Here is a 27,901-nt window from a genome sequence, read left to right on the forward strand (position 1 = left end):
TACTCTGTATCTAACCCTGTTTTTTTTAATATAGTGGAGAAGAGGTTTTACTCTGTATCTAACCCTGTTTTTTTTACATAGTGTAGAGGAGGTTTTACTCTGTATCTAACCCTGTTTTTTTTATATAATGTAGAGGAGGTTTTACTCTGTATCTAACCCTGTTTTTTTTTATATAGTGTAGAGGAGGTTTTACTCTGTATCTAACCCTGTTTTTTTTTAATATAGTGTACAGGAGGTTTTACTCTGTATCTAACCCTGTTTTTTTTTAATATAATGTAGAGGAGGTTTTACTCTGTATCTAACCCTGTTTTTTTTTAATATAGTGTAGAGGAGGTTTTACTCTGTATCTAACCCTGTTTTTTTTTAATATAATGTAGAGGAGGTTTTACTCTGTATCTAACCCTGTTTTTTTTTAATATAGTGTAGAGGAGGTTTTACTCTGTATCTAACCCTGTTTTTTTTATATAATGTAGAGGAGGTTTTACTCTGTATCTAACCCTGTTTTTTTTTATATAGTGTAGAGGAGGTTTTACTCTGTATCTAACCCTGTTTTTTTTTAATATAGTGTAGAGGAGGTTTTACTCTGTATCTAACCCTGTTTTTTTTTATATAGTGTAGAGGAGGTTTTACTCTGTATCTAACCCTGTTTTTTTTTAATATAGTGTAGAGGAGGTTTTACTCTGTATCTAACCCTGTTTTTTTTAATATAGTGGAGAAGAGGTTTTACTCTGTATCTAACCCTGTTTTTTTTAATATAGTGGAGAAGAGGTTTTACTCTGTATCTAACCCTGTTTTTTTTATATAGTGTAGAGGAGGTTTTACTCTGTATCTAACCCTGTTTTTTTTATATAATGTAGAGGAGGTTTTACTCTGTATCTAACCCTGTTTTTTTTTATATAGTGTAGAGGAGGTTTTACTCTGTATCTAACCCTGTTTTTTTTTAATATAGTGTAGAGGAGGTTTTACTCTGTATCTAACCCTGTTTTTTTTAATATAGTATCGAGGAGGTTTTACTCTGTATCTAACCCTGTTTTTTTTATATAATGTAGAGGAGGTTTTACTCTGTATCTAACCCTGTTTTTTTTTATATAGTGTAGAGGAGGTTTTACTCTGTATCTAACCCTGTTTTTTTTTAATATAGTGTAGAGGAGGTTTTACTCTGTATCTAACCCTGTTTTTTTTTATATAGTGTAGAGGAGGTTTTACTCTGTATCTAACCCTGTTTTTTTTTAATATAGTGTAGAGGAGGTTTGACTCTGTATCTAACCCTGTTTTTTTTTATATAGTGTAGAGGAGGTTTTACTCTGTATCTAACCGTTTTATTTTATGTAGTGTAGACGAGGTTTTACTCTGTATCTAACCCTGTTTTTTTTTATATAGTGTAGAGGAGGTTTTACTCTCTATCTAACCCTGTTTTTTTTTATATAGTGTAGAGGAGGTTTTACTCTGTATCTAACCCTGTTTTTTTTATATAGTGTAGAGGAGGTTTTACTCTGTATCTAACCCTGTTTTTTTTATATAGTGTAGAGGAGGTTTTACTCTGTATCTAACCCTGTTATTTTTTTATATAGTATCGAGGAGGTTTTACTCTGTATCTAAGCCTGATTTTTTTATATAGTGTAGTGGAGGTTTTACTCTGTATCTAACCCTGTTATTTTTTTATATAGTATCGAGGAGGTTTTACTCTGTATCTAACCCTGTTTATTTTATATAGTGTAGAGGAGGTTTTACTCTGTATCTAACCCTGTTTTTTTTTATATAGTGTAGAGGAGGTTTTACTCTGTATCTAACCCTGTTTATTTTATATATAGTGTAGAGGAGGTTTTACTCTGTATCTAACCCTGTTTTTTTTTATATAGTGTAGAGGAGGTTTTACTCTATCTAACCCTGTTTTTTTTTATATAGTGTAGAGGAGGTTTGACTCTGTATCTAACCCTGTTTATTTTATATATAGTGTAGAGGAGGTTTTACTCTGTATCTAACCCTGTTTATTTTATATATAGTGTAGAGGAGGTTTTACTCTGTATCTAACCCTGTTTTTTTTTATATAGTGTAGAGGAGGTTTGACTCTGTATCTAACCCTGTTATTTTTTTATATAGTATCGAGGAGGTTTTACTCTGTATCTAACCCTGTTTTTTTTTATATAGTGTAGAGGAGGTTTTACTCTGTATCTAACCCTGTTATTTTTTTATATAGTATCGAGGAGGTTTTACTCTGTATCTAACCCTGTTTTTTTTTTATATAGTGTAGAGGAGGTTTTCCTCTGTATCTAACCCTGTTTTTTTTTATATAGTGTAGAGGAGGTTTTACTCTGTATCTAACCCTGTTATTTTTTTATATAGTATCGAGGAGGTTTTACTCTGTATCTAACCCTGTTTTTTTTTTAATATAGTGTGGAGGAGGTTTTACTCTGTATCTAACCCTGTTTTTTTTATAGAGTGTAGAGGAGGTTTTACTCTGTATCTAACCCTGTTTTTTTTAATATAGTGTAGAGGAGGTTTTGCTCTGTATCTAACCCTGTTTTTTTTAATATAGTGTAGAGGAGGATTTACTCTGTCTCTAACCCTGTTTTTTTTAATATAGTGTTGAGGAGGTTTTACTCTGTATCTGCCCCTGTTTTTTTTATAGAGTGTAGAGGAGGTTTTGCTCTGTATCTCACCCTGTTTTTTTTTATATAGTGTAGAGGAGGTTTTACTCTGTATCTAACCCTGTTTTTTTTATATAGTGTAGAGGAGGTTTTGCTCTGTATCTCACCCTGTTTTTTTTTTATATAGTGCAGAGGAGGTTTTACTCTGTATCTAACCCTGTTTTTTTTATATAGTGTAGAGGAGGTTTTGCTCTGTATCTCACCCTGTTTTTTTTTATATAGTATCGAGGAGGTTTTACTCTGTATCTAACCCTGTTTTTTTTAATATAGTGTAGAGGAGGTTTTACTCTGTATCTAACCCTGTTTTTTTTATATAGTGTAGAGGAGGTTTTGCTCTGTATCTCACCCTGTTTTTTTTAATATAGTGGAGAAGAGGTTTTACTCTGTATCTAACCCTGTTTTTTTGATATAGTGTAGAGGAGGTTTTACTCTGTATCTAACCCTGATTTTTTTAATATAGTGTAGAGGAGGTTTTACTCTGTATCTAACCCTGTTTTTTTTATATAGTGTAGAGGAGGTTTTGCTCTGTATCTCACCCTGTTTTTTTTAATATAGTGGAGAAGAGGTTTTACTCTGTATCTAACCCTGTTTTTTTTATATAGTGTAGAGGAGGTTTTACTCTGTATCTAACCCTGTTTTTTTTATATAATGTAGAGGAGGTTTTACTCTGTATCTAACCCTGTTTTTTTTTATATAGTGTAGAGGAGGTTTTACTCTGTATCTAACCCTGTTTTTTTTTAATATAGTGTAGAGGAGGTTTTACTCTGTATCTAACCCTGTTTTTTTTAATATAGTATCGAGGAGGTTTTACTCTGTATCTAACCCTGTTTTTTTTATATAATGTAGAGGAGGTTTTACTCTGTATCTAACCCTGTTTTTTTTTATATAGTGTAGAGGAGGTTTTACTCTGTATCTAACCCTGTTTTTTTTTAATATAGTGTAGAGGAGGTTTTACTCTGTATCTAACCCTGTTTTTTTTTATATAGTGTAGAGGAGGTTTTACTCTGTATCTAACCCTGTTTTTTTTATATAATGTAGAGGAGGTTTTACTCTGTATCTAACCCTGTTTTTTTTTATATAGTGTAGAGGAGGTTTTACTCTGTATCTAACCCTGTTTTTTTTTAATATAGTGTAGAGGAGGTTTTACTCTGTATCTAACCCTGTTTTTTTTAATATAGTATCGAGGAGGTTTTACTCTGTATCTAACCCTGTTTTTTTTATATAATGTAGAGGAGGTTTTACTCTGTATCTAACCCTGTTTTTTTTTATATAGTGTAGAGGAGGTTTTACTCTGTATCTAACCCTGTTTTTTTTTAATATAGTGTAGAGGAGGTTTTACTCTGTATCTAACCCTGTTTTTTTTTATATAGTGTAGAGGAGGTTTTACTCTGTATCTAACCCTGTTTTTTTTTAATATAGTGTAGAGGAGGTTTGACTCTGTATCTAACCCTGTTTTTTTTTATATAGTGTAGAGGAGGTTTTACTCTGTATCTAACCGTTTTATTTTATGTAGTGTAGACGAGGTTTTACTCTGTATCTAACCCTGTTTTTTTTTATATAGTGTAGAGGAGGTTTTACTCTCTATCTAACCCTGTTTTTTTTTATATAGTGTAGAGGAGGTTTTACTCTGTATCTAACCCTGTTTTTTTTATATAGTGTAGAGGAGGTTTTACTCTGTATCTAACCCTGTTTTTTTTATATAGTGTAGAGGAGGTTTTACTCTGTATCTAACCCTGTTATTTTTTTATATAGTATCGAGGAGGTTTTACTCTGTATCTAAGCCTGATTTTTTTATATAGTGTAGTGGAGGTTTTACTCTGTATCTAACCCTGTTATTTTTTTATATAGTATCGAGGAGGTTTTACTCTGTATCTAACCCTGTTTATTTTATATAGTGTAGAGGAGGTTTTACTCTGTATCTAACCCTGTTTTTTTTTATATAGTGTAGAGGAGGTTTTACTCTGTATCTAACCCTGTTTATTTTATATATAGTGTAGAGGAGGTTTTACTCTGTATCTAACCCTGTTTTTTTTTATATAGTGTAGAGGAGGTTTTACTCTATCTAACCCTGTTTTTTTTTATATAGTGTAGAGGAGGTTTGACTCTGTATCTAACCCTGTTTATTTTATATATAGTGTAGAGGAGGTTTTACTCTGTATCTAACCCTGTTTATTTTATATATAGTGTAGAGGAGGTTTTACTCTGTATCTAACCCTGTTTTTTTTTATATAGTGTAGAGGAGGTTTGACTCTGTATCTAACCCTGTTATTTTTTTATATAGTATCGAGGAGGTTTTACTCTGTATCTAACCCTGTTTTTTTTTATATAGTGTAGAGGAGGTTTTACTCTGTATCTAACCCTGTTATTTTTTTATATAGTATCGAGGAGGTTTTACTCTGTATCTAACCCTGTTTTTTTTTTATATAGTGTAGAGGAGGTTTTCCTCTGTATCTAACCCTGTTTTTTTTTATATAGTGTAGAGGAGGTTTTACTCTGTATCTAACCCTGTTATTTTTTTATATAGTATCGAGGAGGTTTTACTCTGTATCTAACCCTGTTTTTTTTTTAATATAGTGTGGAGGAGGTTTTACTCTGTATCTAACCCTGTTTTTTTTATAGAGTGTAGAGGAGGTTTTACTCTGTATCTAACCCTGTTTTTTTTAATATAGTGTAGAGGAGGTTTTGCTCTGTATCTAACCCTGTTTTTTTTAATATAGTGTAGAGGAGGATTTACTCTGTCTCTAACCCTGTTTTTTTTAATATAGTGTTGAGGAGGTTTTACTCTGTATCTGCCCCTGTTTTTTTTATAGAGTGTAGAGGAGGTTTTGCTCTGTATCTCACCCTGTTTTTTTTTATATAGTGTAGAGGAGGTTTTACTCTGTATCTAACCCTGTTTTTTTTATATAGTGTAGAGGAGGTTTTGCTCTGTATCTCACCCTGTTTTTTTTTTATATAGTGCAGAGGAGGTTTTACTCTGTATCTAACCCTGTTTTTTTTATATAGTGTAGAGGAGGTTTTGCTCTGTATCTCACCCTGTTTTTTTTTATATAGTATCGAGGAGGTTTTACTCTGTATCTAACCCTGTTTTTTTTAATATAGTGTAGAGGAGGTTTTACTCTGTATCTAACCCTGTTTTTTTTATATAGTGTAGAGGAGGTTTTGCTCTGTATCTCACCCTGTTTTTTTTAATATAGTGGAGAAGAGGTTTTACTCTGTATCTAACCCTGTTTTTTTTATATAGTGTAGAGGAGGTTTTACTCTGTATCTAACCCTGATTTTTTTAATATAGTGTAGAGGAGGTTTTACTCTGTATCTAACCCTGTTTTTTTTATATAGTGTAGAGGAGGTTTTGCTCTGTATCTCACCCTGTTTTTTTTAATATAGTGGAGAAGAGGTTTTACTCTGTATCTAACCCTGTTTTTTTTATATAGTGTAGAGGAGGTTTTACTCTGTATCTAACCCTGTTTTTTTTATATAATGTAGAGGAGGTTTTACTCTGTATCTAACCCTGTTTTTTTTTATATAGTGTAGAGGAGGTTTTACTCTGTATCTAACCCTGTTTTTTTTTAATATAGTGTAGAGGAGGTTTTACTCTGTATCTAACCCTGTTTTTTTTAATATAGTATCGAGGAGGTTTTACTCTGTATCTAACCCTGTTTTTTTTATATAATGTAGAGGAGGTTTTACTCTGTATCTAACCCTGTTTTTTTTTATATAGTGTAGAGGAGGTTTTACTCTGTATCTAACCCTGTTTTTTTTTAATATAGTGTAGAGGAGGTTTTACTCTGTATCTAACCCTGTTTTTTTTTATATAGTGTAGAGGAGGTTTTACTCTGTATCTAACCCTGTTTTTTTTTAATATAGTGTAGAGGAGGTTTGACTCTGTATCTAACCCTGTTTTTTTTTATATAGTGTAGAGGAGGTTTTACTCTGTATCTAACCGTTTTATTTTATGTAGTGTAGACGAGGTTTTACTCTGTATCTAACCCTGTTTTTTTTTATATAGTGTAGAGGAGGTTTTACTCTCTATCTAACCCTGTTTTTTTTTATATAGTGTAGAGGAGGTTTTACTCTGTATCTAACCCTGTTTTTTTTATATAGTGTAGAGGAGGTTTTACTCTGTATCTAACCCTGTTTTTTTTATATAGTGTAGAGGAGGTTTTACTCTGTATCTAACCCTGTTATTTTTTTATATAGTATCGAGGAGGTTTTACTCTGTATCTAAGCCTGATTTTTTTATATAGTGTAGTGGAGGTTTTACTCTGTATCTAACCCTGTTATTTTTTTATATAGTATCGAGGAGGTTTTACTCTGTATCTAACCCTGTTTATTTTATATAGTGTAGAGGAGGTTTTGCTCTGTATCTAACCCTGTTTTTTTTTATATAGTGTAGAGGAGGTTTTACTCTGTATCTAACCCTGTTTATTTTATATATAGTGTAGAGGAGGTTTTACTCTGTATCTAACCCTGTTTTTTTATATATAGTGTAGAGGAGGTTTTACTCTATCTAACCCTGTTTTTTTTTATATAGTGTAGAGGAGGTTTGACTCTGTATCTAACCCTGTTTATTTTATATATAGTGTAGAGGAGGTTTTACTCTGTATCTAACCCTGTTTATTTTATATATAGTGTAGAGGAGGTTTTACTCTGTATCTAACCCTGTTTTTTTTTATATAGTGTAGAGGAGGTTTGACTCTGTATCTAACCCTGTTATTTTTTTATATAGTATCGAGGAGGTTTTACTCTGTATCTAACCCTGTTTTTTTTTATATAGTGTAGAGGAGGTTTTACTCTGTATCTAACCCTGTTATTTTTTTATATAGTATCGAGGAGGTTTTACTCTGTATCTAACCCTGTTTTTTTTTTATATAGTGTAGAGGAGGTTTTCCTCTGTATCTAACCCTGTTTTTTTTTATATAGTGTAGAGGAGGTTTTACTCTGTATCTAACCCTGTTATTTTTTTATATAGTATCGAGGAGGTTTTACTCTGTATCTAACCCTGTTTTTTTTTTAATATAGTGTGGAGGAGGTTTTACTCTGTATCTAACCCTGTTTTTTTTATAGAGTGTAGAGGAGGTTTTACTCTGTATCTAACCCTGTTTTTTTTAATATAGTGTAGAGGAGGTTTTGCTCTGTATCTAACCCTGTTTTTTTTAATATAGTGTAGAGGAGGATTTACTCTGTCTCTAACCCTGTTTTTTTTAATATAGTGTTGAGGAGGTTTTACTCTGTATCTGCCCCTGTTTTTTTTATAGAGTGTAGAGGAGGTTTTGCTCTGTATCTCACCCTGTTTTTTTTTATATAGTGTAGAGGAGGTTTTACTCTGTATCTAACCCTGTTTTTTTTATATAGTGTAGAGGAGGTTTTGCTCTGTATCTCACCCTGTTTTTTTTTTATATAGTGCAGAGGAGGTTTTACTCTGTATCTAACCCTGTTTTTTTTATATAGTGTAGAGGAGGTTTTGCTCTGTATCTCACCCTGTTTTTTTTTATATAGTATCGAGGAGGTTTTACTCTGTATCTAACCTTGTTTTTTTTAATATAGTGTAGAGGAGGTTTTACTCTGTATCTAACCCTGTTTTTTTTATATAGTGTAGAGGAGGTTTTGCTCTGTATCTCACCCTGTTTTTTTTAATATAGTGGAGAAGAGGTTTTACTCTGTATCTAACCCTGTTTTTTTTATATAGTGTAGAGGAGGTTTTACTCTGTATCTAACCCTGATTTTTTTAATATAGTGTAGAGGAGGTTTTACTCTGTATCTAACCCTGTTTTTTTTATATAGTGTAGAGGAGGTTTTGCTCTGTATCTCACCCTGTTTTTTTTAATATAGTGGAGAAGAGGTTTTACTCTGTATCTAACCCTGTTTATTTTATATAGTGTAGAGGAGGTTTTACTCTGTATCTAACCCTGATTTTTTTTATATAGTGTAGAGGAGGTTTTACTCTGTATCTAACCCTGTTTTTTTTATTTAGTGTAGAGGAGGTTTTACTCTGTATCTAACCCTGATTTTTTTTATATAGTGTAGAGGAGGTTTTACTCTGTATCTAACCCTGTTTTTTTTTATATAGTGTAGAGGAGGTTTTACTCTGTATCTAACCCTGATTTTTTTTATATAGTGTAGAGGAGGTTTTACTCTGTATCTAACCCTGTTTTTTTTATATAGTGTAGAGGAGGTTTTACTCTGTATCTAACCCTGTTTTTTTTTATATAGTGTAGAGGAGGTTTTACTCTGTATCTAACCCTGTTATTTTTTTATATAGTATCGAGGAGGTTTTACTCTGTATCTAACCCTGTTTTTTTTATATAGTGTAGAGGAGGTTTTACTCTGTATCTAACCCTGTTATTTTTTTATATAGTATCGAGGAGGTTTTACTCTGTATCTAACCCTGTTTTTTTTTTATATAGTGTAGAGGAGGTTTTACTCTGTATCTAACCCTGTTTTTTTTTATATCGTGTCGAGGAGGTTTTACTCTGTATCTAACCCTGTTTTTTTTTATATAGTGTAGAGGAGGTTTTACTCTGTATCTAACCCTGTTATTTTTTTATATAGTATCGAGGAGGTTTTACTCTGTATCTAACCCTGTTTTTTTTTATATAGTGTAGAGGAGGTTTTACTCTGTATCTAACCCTGTTATTTTTTTATATAGTATCGAGGAGGTTTTACTCTGTATCTAACCCTGTTTTTTTTTATATAGTGTAGAGGAGGTTTTACTCTGTATCTAACCCTGTTTTTTTTTATATAGTGTAGAGGAGGTTTTACTCTGTATCTAACCCTGTTATTTTTTTATATAGTATCGAGGAGGTTTTACTCTGTATCTAACCCTGTTTTTTTTTTAATATAGTGTGGAGGAGGTTTTACTCTGTATCTAACCCTGTTTTTTTTATAGAGTGTAGAGGAGGTTTTACTCTGTATCTAACCCTGTTTTTTTTAATATAGTGTAGAGGAGGTTTTGCTCTGTATCTAACCCTGTTTTTTTTAATATAGTGTAGAGGAGGTTTTACTCTGTCTCTAACCCTGTTTTTTTTAATATAGTGTAGAGGAGGTTTTACTCTGTATCTGCCCCTGTTTTTTTTATAGAGTGTAGAGGAGGTTTTGCTCTGTATCTCACCCTGTTTTTTTTTATATAGTGTAGAGGAGGTTTTACTCTGTATCTAACCCTGTTTTTTTTATATAGTGTAGAGGAGGTTTTGCTCTGTATCTCACCCTGTTTTTTTTTTATATAGTGTAGAGGAGGTTTTACTCTGTATCTAACCCTGTTTTTTTTATATAGTGTAGAGGAGGTTTTGCTCTGTATCTCACCCTGTTTTTTTTTTATATAGTATCGAGGAGGTTTTACTCTGTATCTAACCCAGTTTTTTTTAATATAGTGTAGAGGAGGTTTTACTCTGTATCTAACCCTGTTTTTTTTATATAGTGTAGAGGAGGTTTTGCTCTGTATCTAACCCTGTTTTTTTTATATAGTGTAGAGGAGGTTTTGCTCTGTATCTAACCCTGTTTTTTTTATATAGTGTAGAGGAGGTTTTGCTCTGTATCTAACCCTGTTTTTTTTATATAGTGTAGAGGAGGTTTTACTCTGTATCTAACCCTGTTTTTTTTATATAGTGTAGAGGAGGTTTTACTCTGTATCTAACCCTGTTTTTTTTTATATAGTGTAGAGGAGGTTTTACTCTGTATCTAACCCTGTTTTTTTTATATAGTGCAGAGGAGGTTTTACTCTGTATCTAACCCTGTTTTTTTTATATAGTGTAGAGGAGGTTTTACTCTGTATCTAACCCTGTTTTTTTTATATAGTATCGAGGAGGTTTTACTCTGTATCTAACCCTGTTTTTTTTATATAGTGTAGAGGAGGTTTTACTCTGTATCTGCCCCTGTTTTTTTTATAGAGTGTAGAGGAGGTTTTGCTCTGTATCTCACCCTGTTTTTTTTTATATAGTGTAGAGGAGGTTTTACTCTGTATCTAACCCTGTTTTTTTTATATAGTGTAGAGGAGGTTTTGCTCTGTATCTCACCCTGTTTTTTTTTTATATAGTGTAGAGGAGGTTTTACTCTGTATCTAACCCTGTTTTTTTTATATAGTGTAGAGGAGGTTTTGCTCTGTATCTCACCCTGTTTTTTTTTATATAGTATCGAGGAGGTTTTACTCTGTATCTAACCCAGTTTTTTTTAATATACTGTAGAGGAGGTTTTACTCTGTATCTAACCCTGTTTTTTTAATATAGTGTAGAGGAGGTTTTGCTCTGTATCTCACCCTGTTTTTTTTAAATAGTGTAGAGGAGGTTTTACTCTGTATCTAACCCTGTTTTTTTTTATATAGTGTAGAGGAGGTTTTACTCTGTATCTAACCCTGTTTTTTTTTTATATAGTGTAGAGGAGGTTTTACTCTGTATCTAACCCTGATTTTTTTATATAGTGTAGAGGAGGTTTTACTCTGTATCTAACCCTGTTTTTTTTAATATAGTGGAGAAGAGGTTTTACTCTGTATCTAACCCTGTTTTTTTTATTTCGTGTAGAGGAGGTTTTACTCTGTATCTAACCCTGATTTTTTTTATATAGTGTAGAGGAGGTTTTACTCTGTATCTAACCCTGTTTTTTTTATATAGTGTAGAGGAGGTTTTACTCTGTATCTAACCCTGATTTTTTTATATAGTGTAGAGGAGGTTTTACTCTGTATCTAACCCTGTTTTTTTTAATATAGTGGAGAAGAGGTTTTACTCTGTATCTAACCCTGTTTTTTTTATTTCGTGTAGAGGAGGTTTTACTCTGTATCTAACCCTGTTTTTTTTTATATAGTGGAGAAGAAGTTTTACTCTGTATCTAACCCTGTTTATTTTATATAGTGTAGAGGAGGTTTTACTCTGTATCTAACCCTGATTTTTTTTATATAGTGTAGAGGAGGTTTTACTCTGTATCTAACCCTGTTTTTTTTATATAGTGTAGAGGAGGTTTTACTCTGTATCTAACCCTGTTTATTTTATATAGTGTAGAGGAGGTTTTACTCTGTATCTAACCCTGATTTTTTTTATATAGTGTAGAGGAGGTTTTACTCTGTATCTAACCCTGTTTATTTTTATATAGTGGAGAAGAGGTTTTACTCTGTATCTAACCCTGTTTATTTTATATAGTGTAGAGGAGGTTTTACTCTGTATCTAACCCTGATTTTTTTTATATAGTGTAGAGGAGGTTTTACTCTGTATCTAACCCTGTTTTTTTTATATAGTGTAGAGGAGGTTTTACTCTGTATCTAACCCTGATTTTTTTTATATAGTGGAGAAGAGGTTTTACTCTGTATCTAACCCTGTTTATTTTATATAGTGTAGAGGAGGTTTTACTCTGTATCTAACCCTGATTTTTTTTATATAGTGGAGAAGTGGTTTTACTCTGTATCTAACCCTGTTTATTTTATATAGTGTAGAGGAGGTTTTACTCTGTATCTAACCCTGATTTTTTTTATATAGTGGAGAAGAGGTTTTACTCTGTATCTAACCCTGTTTATTTTATATAGTGTAGAGGAGGTTTTACTCTGTATCTAACCCTGATTTTTTTTATATAGTGTAGAGGAGGTTTTACTCTGTATCTAACCCTGTTTTTTTTATATAGTGTAGAGGAGGTTTTACTCTGTATCTAACCCTGAGTTTTTTTATATAGTGGAGAAGAGGTTTTACTCTGTATCTAACCCTGTTTTTTTTATATAGTGTAGAGGAGGTTTTACTCTGTATCTAACCCTGATTTTTTTTATGTAGTGTAGAGGAGGTTTTACTCTGTATCTAACCCTGATTTTTTTTATATAGTGGAGAAGAGGTTTTACTCTGTATCTAACCCTGTTTATTTTATATAGTGTAGAGGAGGTTTTACTCTGTATCTAACCCTGATTTTTTTTATATAGTGTAGAGGAGGTTTTACTCTGTATCTAACCCTGTTTTTTTTATATAGTGTAGAGGAGGTTTTACTCTGTATCTAACCCTGATTTTTTTTATATAGTGGAGAAGAGGTTTTACTCTGTATCTAACCCTGTTTATTTTATATAGTGTAGAGGAGGTTTTACTCTGTATCTAACCCTGATTTTTTTTATATAGTGTAGAGGAGGTTTTACTCTGTATCTAACCCTGTTTTTTTTATATAGTGTAGAGGAGGTTTTACTCTGTATCTAACCCTGATTTTTTTTATATAGTGGAGAAGAGGTTTTACTCTGTATCTAACCCTGTTTATTTTATATAGTGTAGAGGAGGTTTTACTCTGTATCTAACCCTGATTTTTTTTATATAGTGTAGAGGAGGTTTTACTCTGTATCTAACCCTGTTTTTTTTATATAGTGTAGAGGAGGTTTTACTCTGTATCTAACCCTGTTTTTTTTATATAGTATCGAGGAGGTTTTACTCTGTATCTAACCCTGTTTTTTTTATATAGTGTAGAGGAGGTTTTACTCTGTATCTAACCCTGTTTTTTTTATATAGTATCGAGGAGGTTTTACTCTGTATCTAACCCTGTTTTTTTTATATAGTGTAGAGGAGGTTTTACTCTGTATCTAACCCTGTTTTTTTTTATATAGTATCGAGGAGGTTTTACTCTGTATCTAACCCTGTTTTTTTTTATATAGTGTCGAGGAGGTTTTACTCTGTATCTAACCCTGTTTTTTTTATATAGTATCGAGGAGGTTTTGCTCTGTATCAAACCCTGTTTTTTTTTATATAGTATCGAGGAGGTTTTACTCTGTATCTAACCCTGTTTTTTTTTATATAGTATCGAGGAGGTTTTACTCTGTATCTAACCCTGTTTTTTTTTATATAGTATCGAGGAGGTTTTGCTCTGTATCAAACCCTGTTTTTTTTTATATAGTATCGAGGAGGTTTTACTCTGTATCTAACCCTGTTTTTTTTTATATAGTATCGAGGAGGTTTTACTCTGTATCTAACCCTGTTTTTTTTATATAGTATCGAGGAGGTTTTACTCTGTATCTAACCCTGTTTTTTTTTATACAGTGTAGAGGAGGTTTTACTCTGTATCTAACCCTGATTTTTTTTATATAGTGTAGAGGAGGTTTTACTCTGTATCTAACCCTGTTTTTTTTAATATAGTGGAGAAGAGGTTTTACTCTGTATCTAACCCTGATTTTTTTTATATAGTGTAGAGGAGGTTTTACTCTGTATCTAACCCTGTTTTTTTTAATATAGTGTAGAGGAGGTTTTACTCTGTATCTAACCCTGTTTTTTTTAATATAGTGGAGAAGAGGTTTTACTCTGTATCTAACCCTGTTTTTTTTATATAGTGTAGAGGAGGTTTTACTCTGTATCTAACCCTGTTTTTTTTAATATAGTGTAGAGGAGGTTTTACTCTGTATCTAACCCTGTTTTTTTTAATATAGTGGAGAAGAGGTTTTACTCTGTATCTAACCCTGTTTTTTTTATATAGTGTAGAGGAGGTTTTACTCTGTATCTAACCCTGTTTTTTTTAATATAGTGGAGAAGAGGTTTTACTCTGTATCTAACCCTGTTTTTTTTATATAGTGTAGAGGAGGTTTTACTCTGTATCTAACCCTGTTTTTTTTATATAGTGTAGAGGAGGTTTTACTCTGTATCTAACCCTGTTTTTTTTAATATAGTGTAGAGGAGGTTTTACTCTGTATCTAACCCTGTTTTTTTTTATACAGTGTAGAGGAGGTTTTACTCTGTATCTAACCCTGATTTTTTTTATATAGTGTAGAGGAGGTTTTACTCTGTATCTAACCCTGTTTTTTTTAATATAGTGGAGAAGAGGTTTTACTCTGTATCTAACCCTGTTTTTTTTATATAGTGTAGAGGAGGTTTTACTCTGTATCTAACCCTGATTTTTTTTATATAGTGTAGAGGAGGTTTTACTCTGTATCTAACCCTGTTTTTTTTAATATAGTGGAGAAGAGGTTTTACTCTGTATCTAACCCTGTTTTTTTTAGATAGTGTAGAGGAGGTTTGACTCTGTATCTAACCCTGTTTTTTTTAATATAGTGGAGAAGAGGTTTTACTCTGTATCTAACCCTGTTTTTTTTATATAGTGTAGAGGAGGTTTTACTCTGTATCTAACCCTGATTTTTTTTATATAGTGTAGAGGAGGTTTTACTCTGTATCTAACCCTGTTTTTTTTAATATAGTGTAGAGGAGGTTTTACTCTGTATCTAACCCTGTTTTTTTTATATAGTGTAGAGGAGGTTTTACTCTGTATCTAACCCTGTTTTTTTTAATATAGTGGAGAAGAGGTTTTACTCTGTATCTAACCCTGATTTTTTTTATATAGTGTAGAGGAGGTTTTACTCTGTATCTAACCCTGTTTTTTTTAATATAGTGGAGAAGAGGTTTTACTCTGTATCTAACCCTGTTTTTTTTATATAGTGTAGAGGAGGTTTTACTCTGTATCTAACCCTGTTTTTTTTTATACAGTGTAGAGGAGGTTTTACTCTGTATCTAACCCTGATTTTTTTTATATAGTGTAGAGGAGGTTTTACTCTGTATCTAACCCTGTTTTTTTTATATAGTATCGAGGAGGTTTTACTCTGTATCTAACCCTGTTTTTTTTTATACAGTGTAGAGGAGGTTTTACTCTGTATCTAACCCTGATTTTTTTTATATAGTGTAGAGGAGGTTTTACTCTGTATCTAACCCTGTTTTTTTTAATATAGTGGAGAAGAGGTTTTACTCTGTATCTAACCCTGTTTTTGTTATATAGTGTAGAGGAGGTTTTACTCTGTATCTAACCCTGTTTTTTTTATATAGTGTAGAGGAGGTTTTACTCTGTATCTAACCCTGTTTTTTTTATATAGTGTAGAGGAGGTTTTACTCTGTATCTAACCCTGTTTTTTTTTATACAGTGTAGAGGAGGTTTTGCTCTGTATCTCACCCTGTTTTTTTTAATATAGTGTAGAGGAGGTTTTGCTCTGTATCTAACCCTGTTTTTTTTAATATAGTGTAGAGGAGGTTTTACTCTGTATCTAACCCTGTTTTTTTTAATATAGTGGAGAAGAGGTTTTACTCTGTATCTAACCCTGTTTTTTTTATATAGTATCGAGGAGGTTTTACTCTGTATCTAACCCTGTTTTTTTTATATAGTGTAGAGGAGGTTTTACTCTGTATCTAACCCTGTTTTTTTTTATGTAGTGTAGAGGAGGTTTTACTCTGTATCTAACCCTGTTTTTTTTATATAGTATCGAGGAGGTTTTACTCTGTATCTAACCCTGTTTTTTTTATATAGTGTAGAGGAGGTTTTACTCTGTATCTAACCCTGTTTTTTTTTATATAGTGTAGAGGAGGTTTTACTCTGTATCTAACCCTGTTTTTTTTATATAGTGTAGAGGAGGTTTTACTCTGTATCTAACCCTGTTTTTTTTTATATAGTGTAGAGGAGGTTTTACTCTGTATCTAACCCTGTTTTTTTTATATAGTATCGAGGAGGTTTTACTCTGTATCTAACCCTGTTTTTTTTATATAGTGTAGAGGAGGTTTTACTCTGTATCTAACCCTGTTTTTTTTCATATAGTGTAGAGGAGGTTTTACTCTGTATCTAACCCTGTTTTTTTTATATAGTGTAGAGGAGGTTTTACTCTGTATCTAACCCTGTTTTATTTTATGTAGTGTAGAGGAGGTTTTACTCTGTATCTAACCCTGTTTATTTTATATACTGTAGAGGAGGTTTTACTCTGTATCTAACCCTGTTTATTTTATATACTGTAGAGGAGGTTTTACTCTGTATCTAACCCTGTTTTTTTTTATATAGTGTAGAGGAGGTTTTACTCTGTATCTAACCCTGTTTATTTTATATATAGTGTAGAGGAGGTTTTACTCTGTATCTAACCCTGTTTTTTTTATATAGTATCGAGGAGGTTTTACTCTGTATCTAACCCTGTTTTTTTTATATAGTGTAGAGGAGGTTTTACTCTGTATCTGCCCCTGTTTTTTTTATAGAGTGTAGAGGAGGTTTTGCTCTGTATCTCACCCTGTTTTTTTTTATATAGTGTAGAGGAGGTTTTACTCTGTATCTAACCCTGTTTTTTTTATATAGTGTAGAGGAGGTTTTGCTCTGTATCTCACCCTGTTTTTTTTTTATATAGTGTAGAGGAGGTTTTACTCTGTATCTAACCCTGTTTTTTTTATATAGTGTAGAGGAGGTTTTGCTCTGTATCTCACCCTGTTTTTTTTTATATAGTATCGAGGAGGTTTTACTCTGTATCTAACCCAGTTTTTTTTAATATAGTGTAGAGGAGGTTTTACTCTGTATCTAACCCTGTTTTTTTAATATAGTGTAGAGGAGGTTTTGCTCTGTATCTAACCCTGTTTTTTTTAATATAGTGGAGAAGAGGTTTTACTCTGTATCTAACCCTGTTTTTTTTATATAGTGTAGAGGAGGTTTTACTCTGTATCTAACCCTGTTTTTTTTTATATAGTGTAGAGGAGGTTTTACTCTGTATCTAACCCTGTTTTTTTTTCTATAGTGTAGAGGAGGTTTTACTCTGTATCTAACCCTGATTTTTTTATATAGTGTAGAGGAGGTTTTACTCTGTATCTAACCCAGTTTTTTTTAATATAGTGTAGAGGAGGTTTTACTCTGTATCTAACCCTGTTTTTTTAATATAGTGTAGAGGAGGTTTTGCTCTGTATCTAACCCTGTTTTTTTTAATATAGTGGAGAAGAGGTTTTACTCTGTATCTAACCCTGTTTTTTTTATATAGTGTAGAGGAGGTTTTACTCTGTATCTAACCCTGTTTTTTTTTATATAGTGTAGAGGAGGTTTTACTCTGTATCTAACCCTGTTTTTTTTTCTATAGTGTAGAGGAGGTTTTACTCTGTATCTAACCCTGATTTTTTTATATAGTGTAGAGGAGGTTTTACTCTGTATCTAACCCTGTTTTTTTTTATATAGTGTAGAGGAGGTTTTACTCTGTATCTAACCCTGTTTTTTTTTCTATAGTGTAGAGGAGGTTTTACTCTGTATCTAACCCTGATTTTTTTATATAGTGTAGAGGAGGTTTTACTCTGTATCTAACCCTGTTTTTTTTAATATAGTGGAGAAGAGGTTTTACTCTGTATCTAAGCCTGTTTATTTTATATAGTGTAGAGGAGGTTTTACTCTGTATCTAACCCTGTTTTTTTTATATAGTGTAGAGGAGGTTTTACTCTGTATCTAACCCTGTTTTTTTTTATATAGTGTAGAGGAGGTTTTACTCTGTATCTAACCCTGTTTTTTTTATATAGTATCGAGGAGGTTTTACTCTGTATCTAACCCTGTTTTTTTTATATAGTGTAGAGGAGGTTTTACTCTGTATCTAACCCTGTTTTTTTTCATATAGTGTAGAGGAGGTTTTACTCTGTATCTAACCCTGTTTTTTTTATATAGTGTAGAGGAGGTTTTACTCTGTATCTAACCCTGTTTTATTTTATGTAGTGTCGAGGAGGTTTTACTCTGTATCTAACCCTGTTTTATTTTATATAGTATCGAGGAGGTTTTACTCTGTATCTAACCCTGTTTATTTTATATACTGTAGAGGAGGTTTTACTCTGTATCTAACCCTGTTTTTTTTTATATAGTGTAGAGGAGGTTTTACTCTGTATCTAACCCTGTTTATTTTATATATAGTGTAGAGGAGGTTTTACTCTGCATCTAACCCTGTTTTTTTTTACAGAGTGTAGAGGAGGTTTTACTCTGTATCTAACCCTGTTTTTTTTATATAGTGCAGAGGAGGTTTTACTCTGTATCTAACCCTGTTATTTTTTTATATAGTATCGAGGAGGTTTTACTCTGTATCTAACCCTGTTTTTTTTTATATAGTGTAGAGGAGGTTTTACTCTGTATCTAACCCTGTTATTTTTTTATATAGTATCGAGGAGGTTTTACTCTGTATCTAACCCTGTTTTTTTTTATATAGTGTAGAGGAGGTTTTACTCTGTATCTAACCCTGTTTTTTTTAATACAGTGTAGAGGAGGTTTTACTCTGTATCTAACCCTGTTATTTTTTCTTTCGTATCGAGGAGGTTTTACTCTGTCTCTAACCCTGTTTTTTTTATTTAGTGTAGAGGAGGTTTTACTCTGTATCTCACCCTGTTTTTTTTTATATAGTGTGGAGGAGGTTTTACTCTGTATCTAACCCTGTTTTTTTTAATATAGTGTAGAGGAGGTTTTACTCTGTATCTAACCATGTTTTTTTTAATATAGTGTGGAGGAGCTTTTACTCTGTATCTAACCCTGTTTTTTTTAATATAGTGTAGAGGAGGTTTTACTCTGTATCTAACCCTGTTTATTTTATATAGTGTCGAGGAGGTTTTACTCTGTATCTAACCCTGTTTTTTTTAATATAGTGTAGAGGAGGTTTTACTCTGTATCTAACCCTGTTTTTTTTTATATATAGTGTAGAGGAGGTTTTACTCTGTATCTAACCCTGTTTTTTTTATCTCGTGCAGAGGAGGTTTTACTCTGTATCTAACCCTGTTTTATTTATATAGTGTGGAGGAGGTTTTACTCTGTATCTAACCCTGTTTTTTTTAATATAGTGTAGAGGAGGTTTTACTCTGTATCTAACCCTGTTTTATTTATATAGTGTAGAGGAGGTTTTACTCTGTATCTAACCCTGTTTTTTTTTATATAGTGTAGAGGAGGTTTTACTCTGTATCTCACCCTGTTTTTTTTTATATAGTATCGAGGAGGTTTTACTCTGTATCTAACCCAGTTTTTTTTAATATAGTGTAGAGGAGGTTTTACTCTGTATCTAACCCTGTTTTTTTTATATAGTGTAGAGGAGGTTTTGCTCTGTATCTCACCCTGTTTTTTTTAATATAGTGTAGAGGAGGTTTTGCTCTGTATCTAACCCTGTTTTTTTTAATATAGTGGAGAAGAGGTTTTACTCTGTATCTAACCCTGTTTTTTTTATATAGTGTAGAGGAGGTTTTACTCTGTATCTAACCCTGTTTTTTTTTATATAGTGTAGAGGAGGTTTTACTCTGTATCTAACCCTGTTTTTTTTTATATAGTGTAGAGGAGGTTTTACTCTGTATCTAACCCTGATTTTTTTATATAGTGTAGAGGAGGTTTTACTCTGTATCTAACCCTGTTTTTTTTATTTCGTGTAGAGGAGGTTTTACTCTGTATCTAACCCTGATTTTTTTTATATAGTGTAGAGGAGGTTTTACTCTGTATCTAACCCTGATTTATTTTATATAGTGTAGAGGAGGTTTTACTCTGTATCTAACCCTGTTTTTTTTATTTCGTGTAGAGGAGGTTTTACTCTGTATCTAACCCTGATTTTTTTTATATAGTGTAGAGGAGGTTTTACTCTGTATCTAACCCTGTTTTTTTTATATAGTGTAGATGAGGTTTTACTCTGTATCTAACCCTGTTTTTTTTTATATAGTGTCGAGGAGGTTTTACTCTGTATCAAACCCTGTTTTTTTTAATATAGTATCGAGGAGGTTTTACTCTGTATCTAACCCTGATTTTTTTTATATAGTGTAGAGGAGGTTTTACTCTGTATCTAACCCTGTTTTTTTTAATATAGTGGAGAAGAGGTTTTACTCTGTATCTAACCCTGTTTTTTTTATATAGTGTAGAGGAGGTTTTACTCTGTATCTAACCCTGATTTTTTTTATATAGTGTAGAGGAGGTTTTACTCTGTATCTAACCCTGTTTTTTTTAATATAGTGGAGAAGAGGTTTTACTCTGTATCTAACCCTGTTTTTTTTATATAGTGTAGAGGAGGTTTTACTCTGTATCTAACCCTGTTTTTTTTATACAGTGTAGAGGAGGTTTTGCTCTGTATCTCACCCTGTTTTTTTTAATATAGTGTAGAGGAGGTTTTACTCTGTATCTAACCCTGTTTTTTTTTATATAGTGTAGAGGAGGTTTTACTCTGTATCTAACCCTGTTTTTTTTATATAGTATCGAGGAGGTTTTACTCTGTATCTAACCCTGTTTTTTTTATATAGTGTAGAGGAGGTTTTACTCTGTATCTAACCCTGTTTTTTTTATATAGTGTAGAGGAGGTTTTACTCTGTATCTAACCCTGTTTATTTTATATAGTGTAGAGGAGGTTTTACTCTGTATCTAACCCTGTTTTTTTTATATAGTGTAGAGGAGGTTTTACTCTGTATCTAACCCTGTTTTTTTTCATATAGTGTAGAGGAGGTTTTACTCTGTATCTAACCCTGTTTATTTTATATAGTGTAGAGGAGGTTTTACTCTGTATCTAACCCTGTTTTTTTTATATAGTGTAGAGGAGGTTTTACTCTGTATCTAACCCTGTTTTTTTTATATAGTGTAGAGGAGGTTTTACTCTGTATCTAACCCTGTTTTTTTTCATATAGTGTAGAGGAGGTTTTACTCTGTATCTAACCCTGTTTTTTTTCATATAGTGTAGAGGAGGTTTTACTCTGTATCTAACCCTGTTTTTTTTCATATAGTGTAGAGGAGGTTTTACTCTGTATCTAACCCTGTTTTTTTTCATATAGTGTAGAGGAGGTTTTACTCTGTATCTAACCCTGTTTTTTTTATATAGTGTAGAGGAGGTTTTACTCTGTATCTAACCCTGTTTTATTTTATGTAGTGTCGAGGAGGTTTTACTCTGTATCTAACCCTGTTTTATTTTATATAGTATCGAGGAGGTTTTACTCTGTATCTAACCCTGTTTATTTTATATACTGTAGAGGAGGTTTTACTCTGTATCTAACCCTGTTTTTTTTTATATAGTGTAGAGGAGGTTTTACTCTGTATCTAACCCTGTTTATTTTATATATAGTGTAGAGGAGGTTTTACTCTGTATCTAACCCTGTTTTTTTTTACAGAGTGTAGAGGAGGTTTTACTCTGTATCTAACCCTGTTTTTTTTATATAGTGCAGAGGAGGTTTTACTCTGTATCTAACCCTGTTATTTTTTTATATAGTATCGAGGAGGTTTTACTCTGTATCTAACCCTGTTTTTTTTTATATAGTGTAGAGGAGGTTTTACTCTGTATCTAACCCTGTTTTTTTTAATACAGTGTAGAGGAGGTTTTACTCTGTATCTAACCCTGTTTTTTTTTATATCGTATCGAGGAGGTTTTACTCTGTCTCTAACCCTGTTTTTTTTATTTAGTGTAGAGGAGGTTTTACTCTGTATCTCACCCTGTTTTTTTTTATATAGTGTGGAGGAGGTTTTACTCTGTATCTAACCCTGTTTTTTTTAATATAGTGTAGAGGAGGTTTTACTCTGTATCTAACCATGTTTTTTTTAATATAGTGTGGAGGAGCTTTTACTCTGTATCTAACCCTGTTTTTTTTAATATAGTGTAGAGGAGGTTTTACTCTGTATCTAACCCTGTTTATTTTATATAGTGTCGAGGAGGTTTTACTCTGTATCTAACCCTGTTTTTTTTAATATAGTGTAGAGGAGGTTTTACTCTGTATCTAACCCTGTTTTTTTTATATTTAGTGTAGAGGAGGTTTTACTCTGTATCTAACCCTGTTTTTTTTATCTCGTGCAGAGGAGGTTTTACTCTGTATCTAACCCTGTTTTATTTATATAGTGTAGAGGAGGTTTTACTCTGTATCTAACCCTGTTTTTTTTAATATAGTGTAGAGGAGGTTTTACTCTGTATCTAACCCTGTTTTATTTATATAGTGTAGAGGAGGTTTTACTCTGTATCTAACCCTGTTTTTTTTTATATAGTGCAGAGGAGGTTTTACTCTGTATCTAACCCTGTTTTTTTTATGTAGTGTAGAGGAGGTTTTACTCTGTATCTAACCCTGTTTTTTTTAATATAGTGCAGAGGAGGTTTTACTCTGTATCTAACCCTGTTTTATTTATATAGTGTAGAGGAGGTTTTACTCTGTATCTAACCCTGTTTTTTTTTATATCGTGTCGAGGAGGTTTTACTCTGTATCTAACCCTGTTTTTTTTATGTCGTGTGGAGGAGGTTTTACTCTGTATCTAACCCTGTTTTTTTTTATATAGTGTAGAGGAGGTTTTACTCTGTATCTAACCCTGTTTTTTTTATATAGTGTAGAGGAGGTTTTACTCTGTATCTAACCCTGTTTTTTTTATATAGTGTAGAGGAGGTTTTACTCTGTATCTAACCCTGTTTTTTTTATATAGTGTAGAGGAGGTTTTACTCTGTATCTAACCCTGTTTTTTTTATTTAGTGTAGAGGAGGTTTTACTCTGTATCTAACCCTGTTTTTTTTAATATATTTAGAGGAGGTTTTACTCTGTATGTAACCCTGTTTTTTTTAATATAGTGTAGAGGAGGTTTTACTTTGTATCTAACCCTGTTTTTTTTTATATAGTGTAGAGGAGGTTTTACTCTGTATCTCACCCTGTTTTTTTTTATATAGTGTAGAGGAGGTTTTACTCTGGATCTAACCCTGTTTTTTTTCATATAGTGTGGAGGAGGTTTTACTCTGTATCTAACCCTGTTTTTTTTATAGAGTGTAGAGGAGGTTTTACTCTGTATCTAACCCTGTTTTTTTTTATATAGTGTAGAGGAGGTTTTACTCTGTATCTAACCCCATTTATTTTTTAGTGTAGAGGGAGCTTTACTCCCTCTCCAACCGCCTGCTATATATCAGCCTGGTTGTTCAGTTGTGTGAAGCCGTGAGACGGCTAAGATCTGATTTAAAAACATACCTTTACCATATCGAGGTGGTGGGATACATGTCGATTTGACAATGATGTCAGTTACTTCATCGGTGATGTCGCCACTGACGATTTCTAGAACGACAGTCCAAATGTTCACCCTGGCTAAACGCGTTGAGATCGACAGTGAGTGATAACAGGCATCTGAGAGGAGCACAAAATTCGATATGTTGCTGTCGAACAGACCAAAAGATTGCCTCGCATTCACTAGAACTTTCCAACACGTCACTCTGTCCCAAAGCCAGCGACATTGATGAGGGGACGTGGGTAGTTCAATTTCTGCACAGTAAGATCCCACAAACAGCAACACGATAACGAACAGATGCTTTTTTTTTAATGGTGTTGCACGAAGAATAAATCTTGCCAGGAGGGCACGGAGTGAAATTACACGCCCCAGCACTGCTTTTCTTTGGAATAGTGTCTGGGGGATTGTTCATGTCCTTGTATCTATCAGGATATTAATCATCATATTTTCCATGATGGCAGAAAATCTGATGATTAAAAATCGATCGATATCCTTCCCCACAGAAGACAATCTCTTTTCCAATTGAAATAAATTCGAGAGGGACAGACGGCTTCATATCTCATCCGGAAGATGGCACTTCTGAGAGTGCAGCACTCCCTCAGTACTGACCCTCCGACAGTGCAGCACTCCCTCAGTACTGACCCTCCGACAGTGAGGCACTCCCTCAGTACTGACCCTCTGACAGTGCAGCTCTCCCTCAGTACTGACCCTCTGACAGTGCGGCACTCCCTCAGTACTGACCCTCCGACAGTGCAGCACTCCCTCAGTACTGACCCTCCGACAGTGAGGCACTCCCTCAGTACTGACCCTCTGACAGTGCAGCTCTCCCTCAGTACTGACCCTCTGACAGTGCAGCACTCCCTCAGTACTGACCCTCCGACAGTGCGGCACTCCTTCAGTACTGAGCCTCCGACAGCGCGGCATCCCTCAGTACTGACCCTCCGACAGTGCAGCACTCCCTCAGTACTGACCCTCCGACAGTGAGGCACTCCCTCAGTACTGACCCTCTGACAGTGCAGCTCTCCCTCAGTACTGACCCTCTGACAGTGCAGCACTCCCTCAGTACTGACCCTCCGACAGTGAGGCACTCCCTCAGTACTGACCCTCTGACAGTGCAGCTCTCCCTCAGTACTGACCCTCCGACAGTGCGGCACTCCTTCAGTACTGAGCCTCCGACAGTGCGGCACTCCCTCAGTACTGACCCTCCGACAGTGCGGCACTCCCTCAGTACTGACCCTCCGACAGTGCGGCACTCCCTCTATACTGACCCTACGACAGTGCGGCACTCCCTCAGCACTGACCCTCCGACAGTGCGGCAGTCCCTCAGCACTGACCCTCCGACAGTGCGTCACTCCCTCAGAACTGACCCTCTGACAGTGCAGCAGTCCCTCAGCACTGACCCTCCGACAGTGCGGCACTCCCTCAGAACTGACCCTCTGACAGTGCAGCACTCCCTCAGTACTGACCCTCCGACAGTGAGGCACTGCCTCAGGACTGACCCTCCGACAGAGCAGCACCCCCTCAGTTCTGACCCTCCGACAGTGAGGCACTCCCTCAGTACTGACCCTCCGACAGTGCAGCACCCCCTCAGTACTGACCCTCCGACAGTGAGGCACTCCCTCAGTACTGACCCTCCGACAGTGCAGCACTCCCTCAGTACTGACCCTCCGACAGTGCAGCACCCCCTCAGTACTGACCCTCCGACAGTGCAGCACTCCCTCAGTACTGACCCTCCGACAGTGCAGCACCCCCTCAGTACTGAGCCTCCGACAGTGCAGCACCCCCTCAGTACTGAGCCTCCGACAGTGCAGCACCCCCTCAGTACTGAGCCTCCGACAGTGCGGCACTCCTTCAGTACTGACCCTCCGATAGTGCGGCACTCCCTCAGTACTGAGCCTCCGACAAGGCTGTACTCCCTCACTACTGACCCTCCGACAGTGCAGCACTCCCTCAGTACTGACCCTCCGACAGTGAGGCACTCCCTCAGTATTGACCCTCTGACAGTGTGGCACTCCCTCAGGACTGACCCTCCGACAGTGTAGCACTCCCTCAGTACTGACCCTCCGGCAGTGCGGCGCTCCCTCAGTACTGAGCCTCCGACAGTGCGGCACTCCCTCAGTACTGACCCTCCGACAGGGCGGCACTCCCTCAGTACTGACCCTCCGACAGTGCGGCACTCCCTCAGTACTGACCCTCCGACAGTGCGGCATTCCCTCAATACTGACCCTCCGACAGTGCGGCACTCCCTCAGCACTGACCCTCCGACAGTGCGGCAGTCCCTCAGCACTGACCCTCCGACAGTGCGGCACTCCCTCAGAACTGACCCTCTGACAGTGCGGCACTCCCTCAGTACTGACCCTCTGACAGTGCGGCACTCCCTCATTACTGACCCTCCGACGGTGAGCCGCTCCCTCATTACTCACCCTCCGACGGTGAGCCGCTCCCTCATTACTCACCCTCTGACAGTGCAGCGGTCCCTCAGTACTGCCCCTCCGACAGTGCAGCACTCCCTCAGTACTGACCCTCCGACAGTGCAGCACTCCCTCAGTACTGACCCTCCGACAGTGCAGCACTCCCTCAGTACTGACCCTCCGACAGTGCAGCACTCCCTCAGTACTGACCCTCCGACAGTGCGGCGCTCCCTCAGTACTGTGTCTCCGACAGTGCGGCAATCCCTCAGTACTGACCCTCCGACAGTGCAGCGCTCCCTCAGTACTGATCCTGTGACTGTGTGGCACTCTCTCAGTACTGACCCTCCGACAGTGCGGCACTCCCTTAGTACTGACGCTCCGACAGTGCGGCACTGCAACAGTACTGACGCCATGACAGTGCGGCACTCCCTCAGTACTGACCCTCCGACAGTGCGGCGCTCCCTCAGTACTGACCCTCCGACAGTGCGGCACTCCCTCAGTACTGACCCTCCGACGGTGCGGCGCTCCCTCAGTACTGACCCTCCGACAGTGCGGCGCTCCCTCAGTACTGACCCTCCGACAGTGCGGCACTCCCTCAGTACTGACCCATCCATTGTATTCGGAATATCTCCCACTCCCTCCTCCCCACATCCCCTCAGCCATTTCTTTACCCTGTATTCTGTCGCTCGTGTTGTCAGTTCTGATCTCTTGTTGATGCTTCTGTGTTTCCCGAAGAATCTGTGGACGTAATGGAAAGATCCCAACACAGTCACTGGTGTGCACAGTCTGCAGTCAATCTGATTCACTCATCACTGGCTGGGCAAAGCCCGGGCACTCACCTTTCAACCCCCCTGACCTGCGGTGAATTTCAGGACCTCACAGCCAAGGAAGCACTTGCCAAGTACTGTCACCGTTTATAATGCAGCAGATATTTGGCGCAGAGCAAGATCCCACAGACAGCAATACGATCAGCACTAGGTAACATTTTTTGAAGTGTTATGTTGAAGGATAAATGTCGAAGCCAGCACAGAGGAGATAAACTCCTTCCCCCACCCCGTTCTTCTTCCAGTTGTGGCTGTGGGATCTTTTACATCTCCCTGAGAGGGCGACCAGGCCTGAAAGCCAGCACCTCCGACCATGTGATACTCCCTCAGTACTGTCCCTCCGACAGTGCGGCACTCCCTCAGTACTGACCCTCCGACAGTGCGGCGCTCCCTCAGTACTGACCCTCTGACAGTGCAGCACTCCCTCAGTACTGACCCTCTGACAGTGCGGCCCTTCCTCAGTATTGACCCTCCGACAGTGTGGCACTCTCTCAGTACTGACCCTCTGACAGTGCGGCACTCCCTCAGTACTGACCCTCTGACAGTGCGGCGCTCCCTCAGTACTGACCCTCCGACAGTGCGGTGCTCCATCAGTACTGACCCTCCGACAGTGCGGCACTCCCTCAGTACTGACCCTCCGACAGTGCGGCACTCCCTCAGTACTGACCCTCCGACAGTGCGGTGCTCCCTCAGTATTGACGCTCAGACAGTGCAGCCCTCCCTCAGTACTGTCCCTTCCTCAGTACTGTCCCTCCAATTGTGTGGTTCTCCTCAGGGGAGGCAGTGACATTGTGGTAATGTCACTAAAGTCGAGTAACCCAGAGACCCAGGCTAATGCTCTGGGAACATGGGTTTGAATCCGACCAGAACAGATGGTGGAATTTGAATTCACTTAATAAATAAATGAAACCATTGTCAATTGTTGTTAAAACCCACTTGGTTCAGTAATGTCCTTCAGGGAAGGAAATCTGCCGTCCTCACCCAGTCTGGCCTACATGTGACTCCAGACCCAGAGCAATGTGGGTGACTCTTGCCCTCTGAAATGGCCGAGCAAGCCACTCAGTTGTATCAAACCGCTACAAAGCCTGAGGAAAGGAATGAAACCGGACAGACCACTCGGCATTGACCTTGGCACCAGAAACGACAACGGTAAACCCAGCCCTGTTGACCCTGCCAAGTCCCCCTTACTGACATTTGGGGGCTTGTGCCAAAGTTGGGAGAGCTGTCCCACAGACTAGTCAAGCAACAGCCTGCACAGTCATATTCCCGTGTTTACATTGAGAATACCATCCATCGTGTTTGGCACTCTTCTTCTTCTTCTTTGGCCTCCTTGTCTCGAGAGACAATGGATATGCGCCTGGAGGTGGTCAGTGGTTTG

The 27,901-nt window shown here is 36.2% G+C and overlaps 1 protein-coding gene across 2 annotated transcripts in view; it reads right to left on the reverse strand.

Moving 5' to 3' along the window:
• Positions 1–27,901, reverse strand: part of LOC137348905 (protein mono-ADP-ribosyltransferase PARP14-like) — a 151,620-nt gene that overhangs the window by 80,891 nt on the left and 42,828 nt on the right. For both annotated transcript variants that reach the window (XM_068014136.1, XM_068014135.1), the window contains exons 7-8: positions 26,371–26,437; positions 23,255–23,407 (exon numbers count right to left, since the gene is read on the reverse strand). In XM_068014136.1, the coding sequence (XP_067870237.1) occupies positions 23,255–23,407; positions 26,371–26,437 (220 nt within the window). The remainder of the gene's footprint in view (positions 1–23,254; positions 23,408–26,370; positions 26,438–27,901) is intronic.

The sequence above is a fragment of the Heterodontus francisci genome, chromosome 34, assembly GCF_036365525.1.
Source record: "Heterodontus francisci isolate sHetFra1 chromosome 34, sHetFra1.hap1, whole genome shotgun sequence".
NCBI classification, from domain to species: Eukaryota; Metazoa; Chordata; class Chondrichthyes; order Heterodontiformes; family Heterodontidae; genus Heterodontus; species Heterodontus francisci.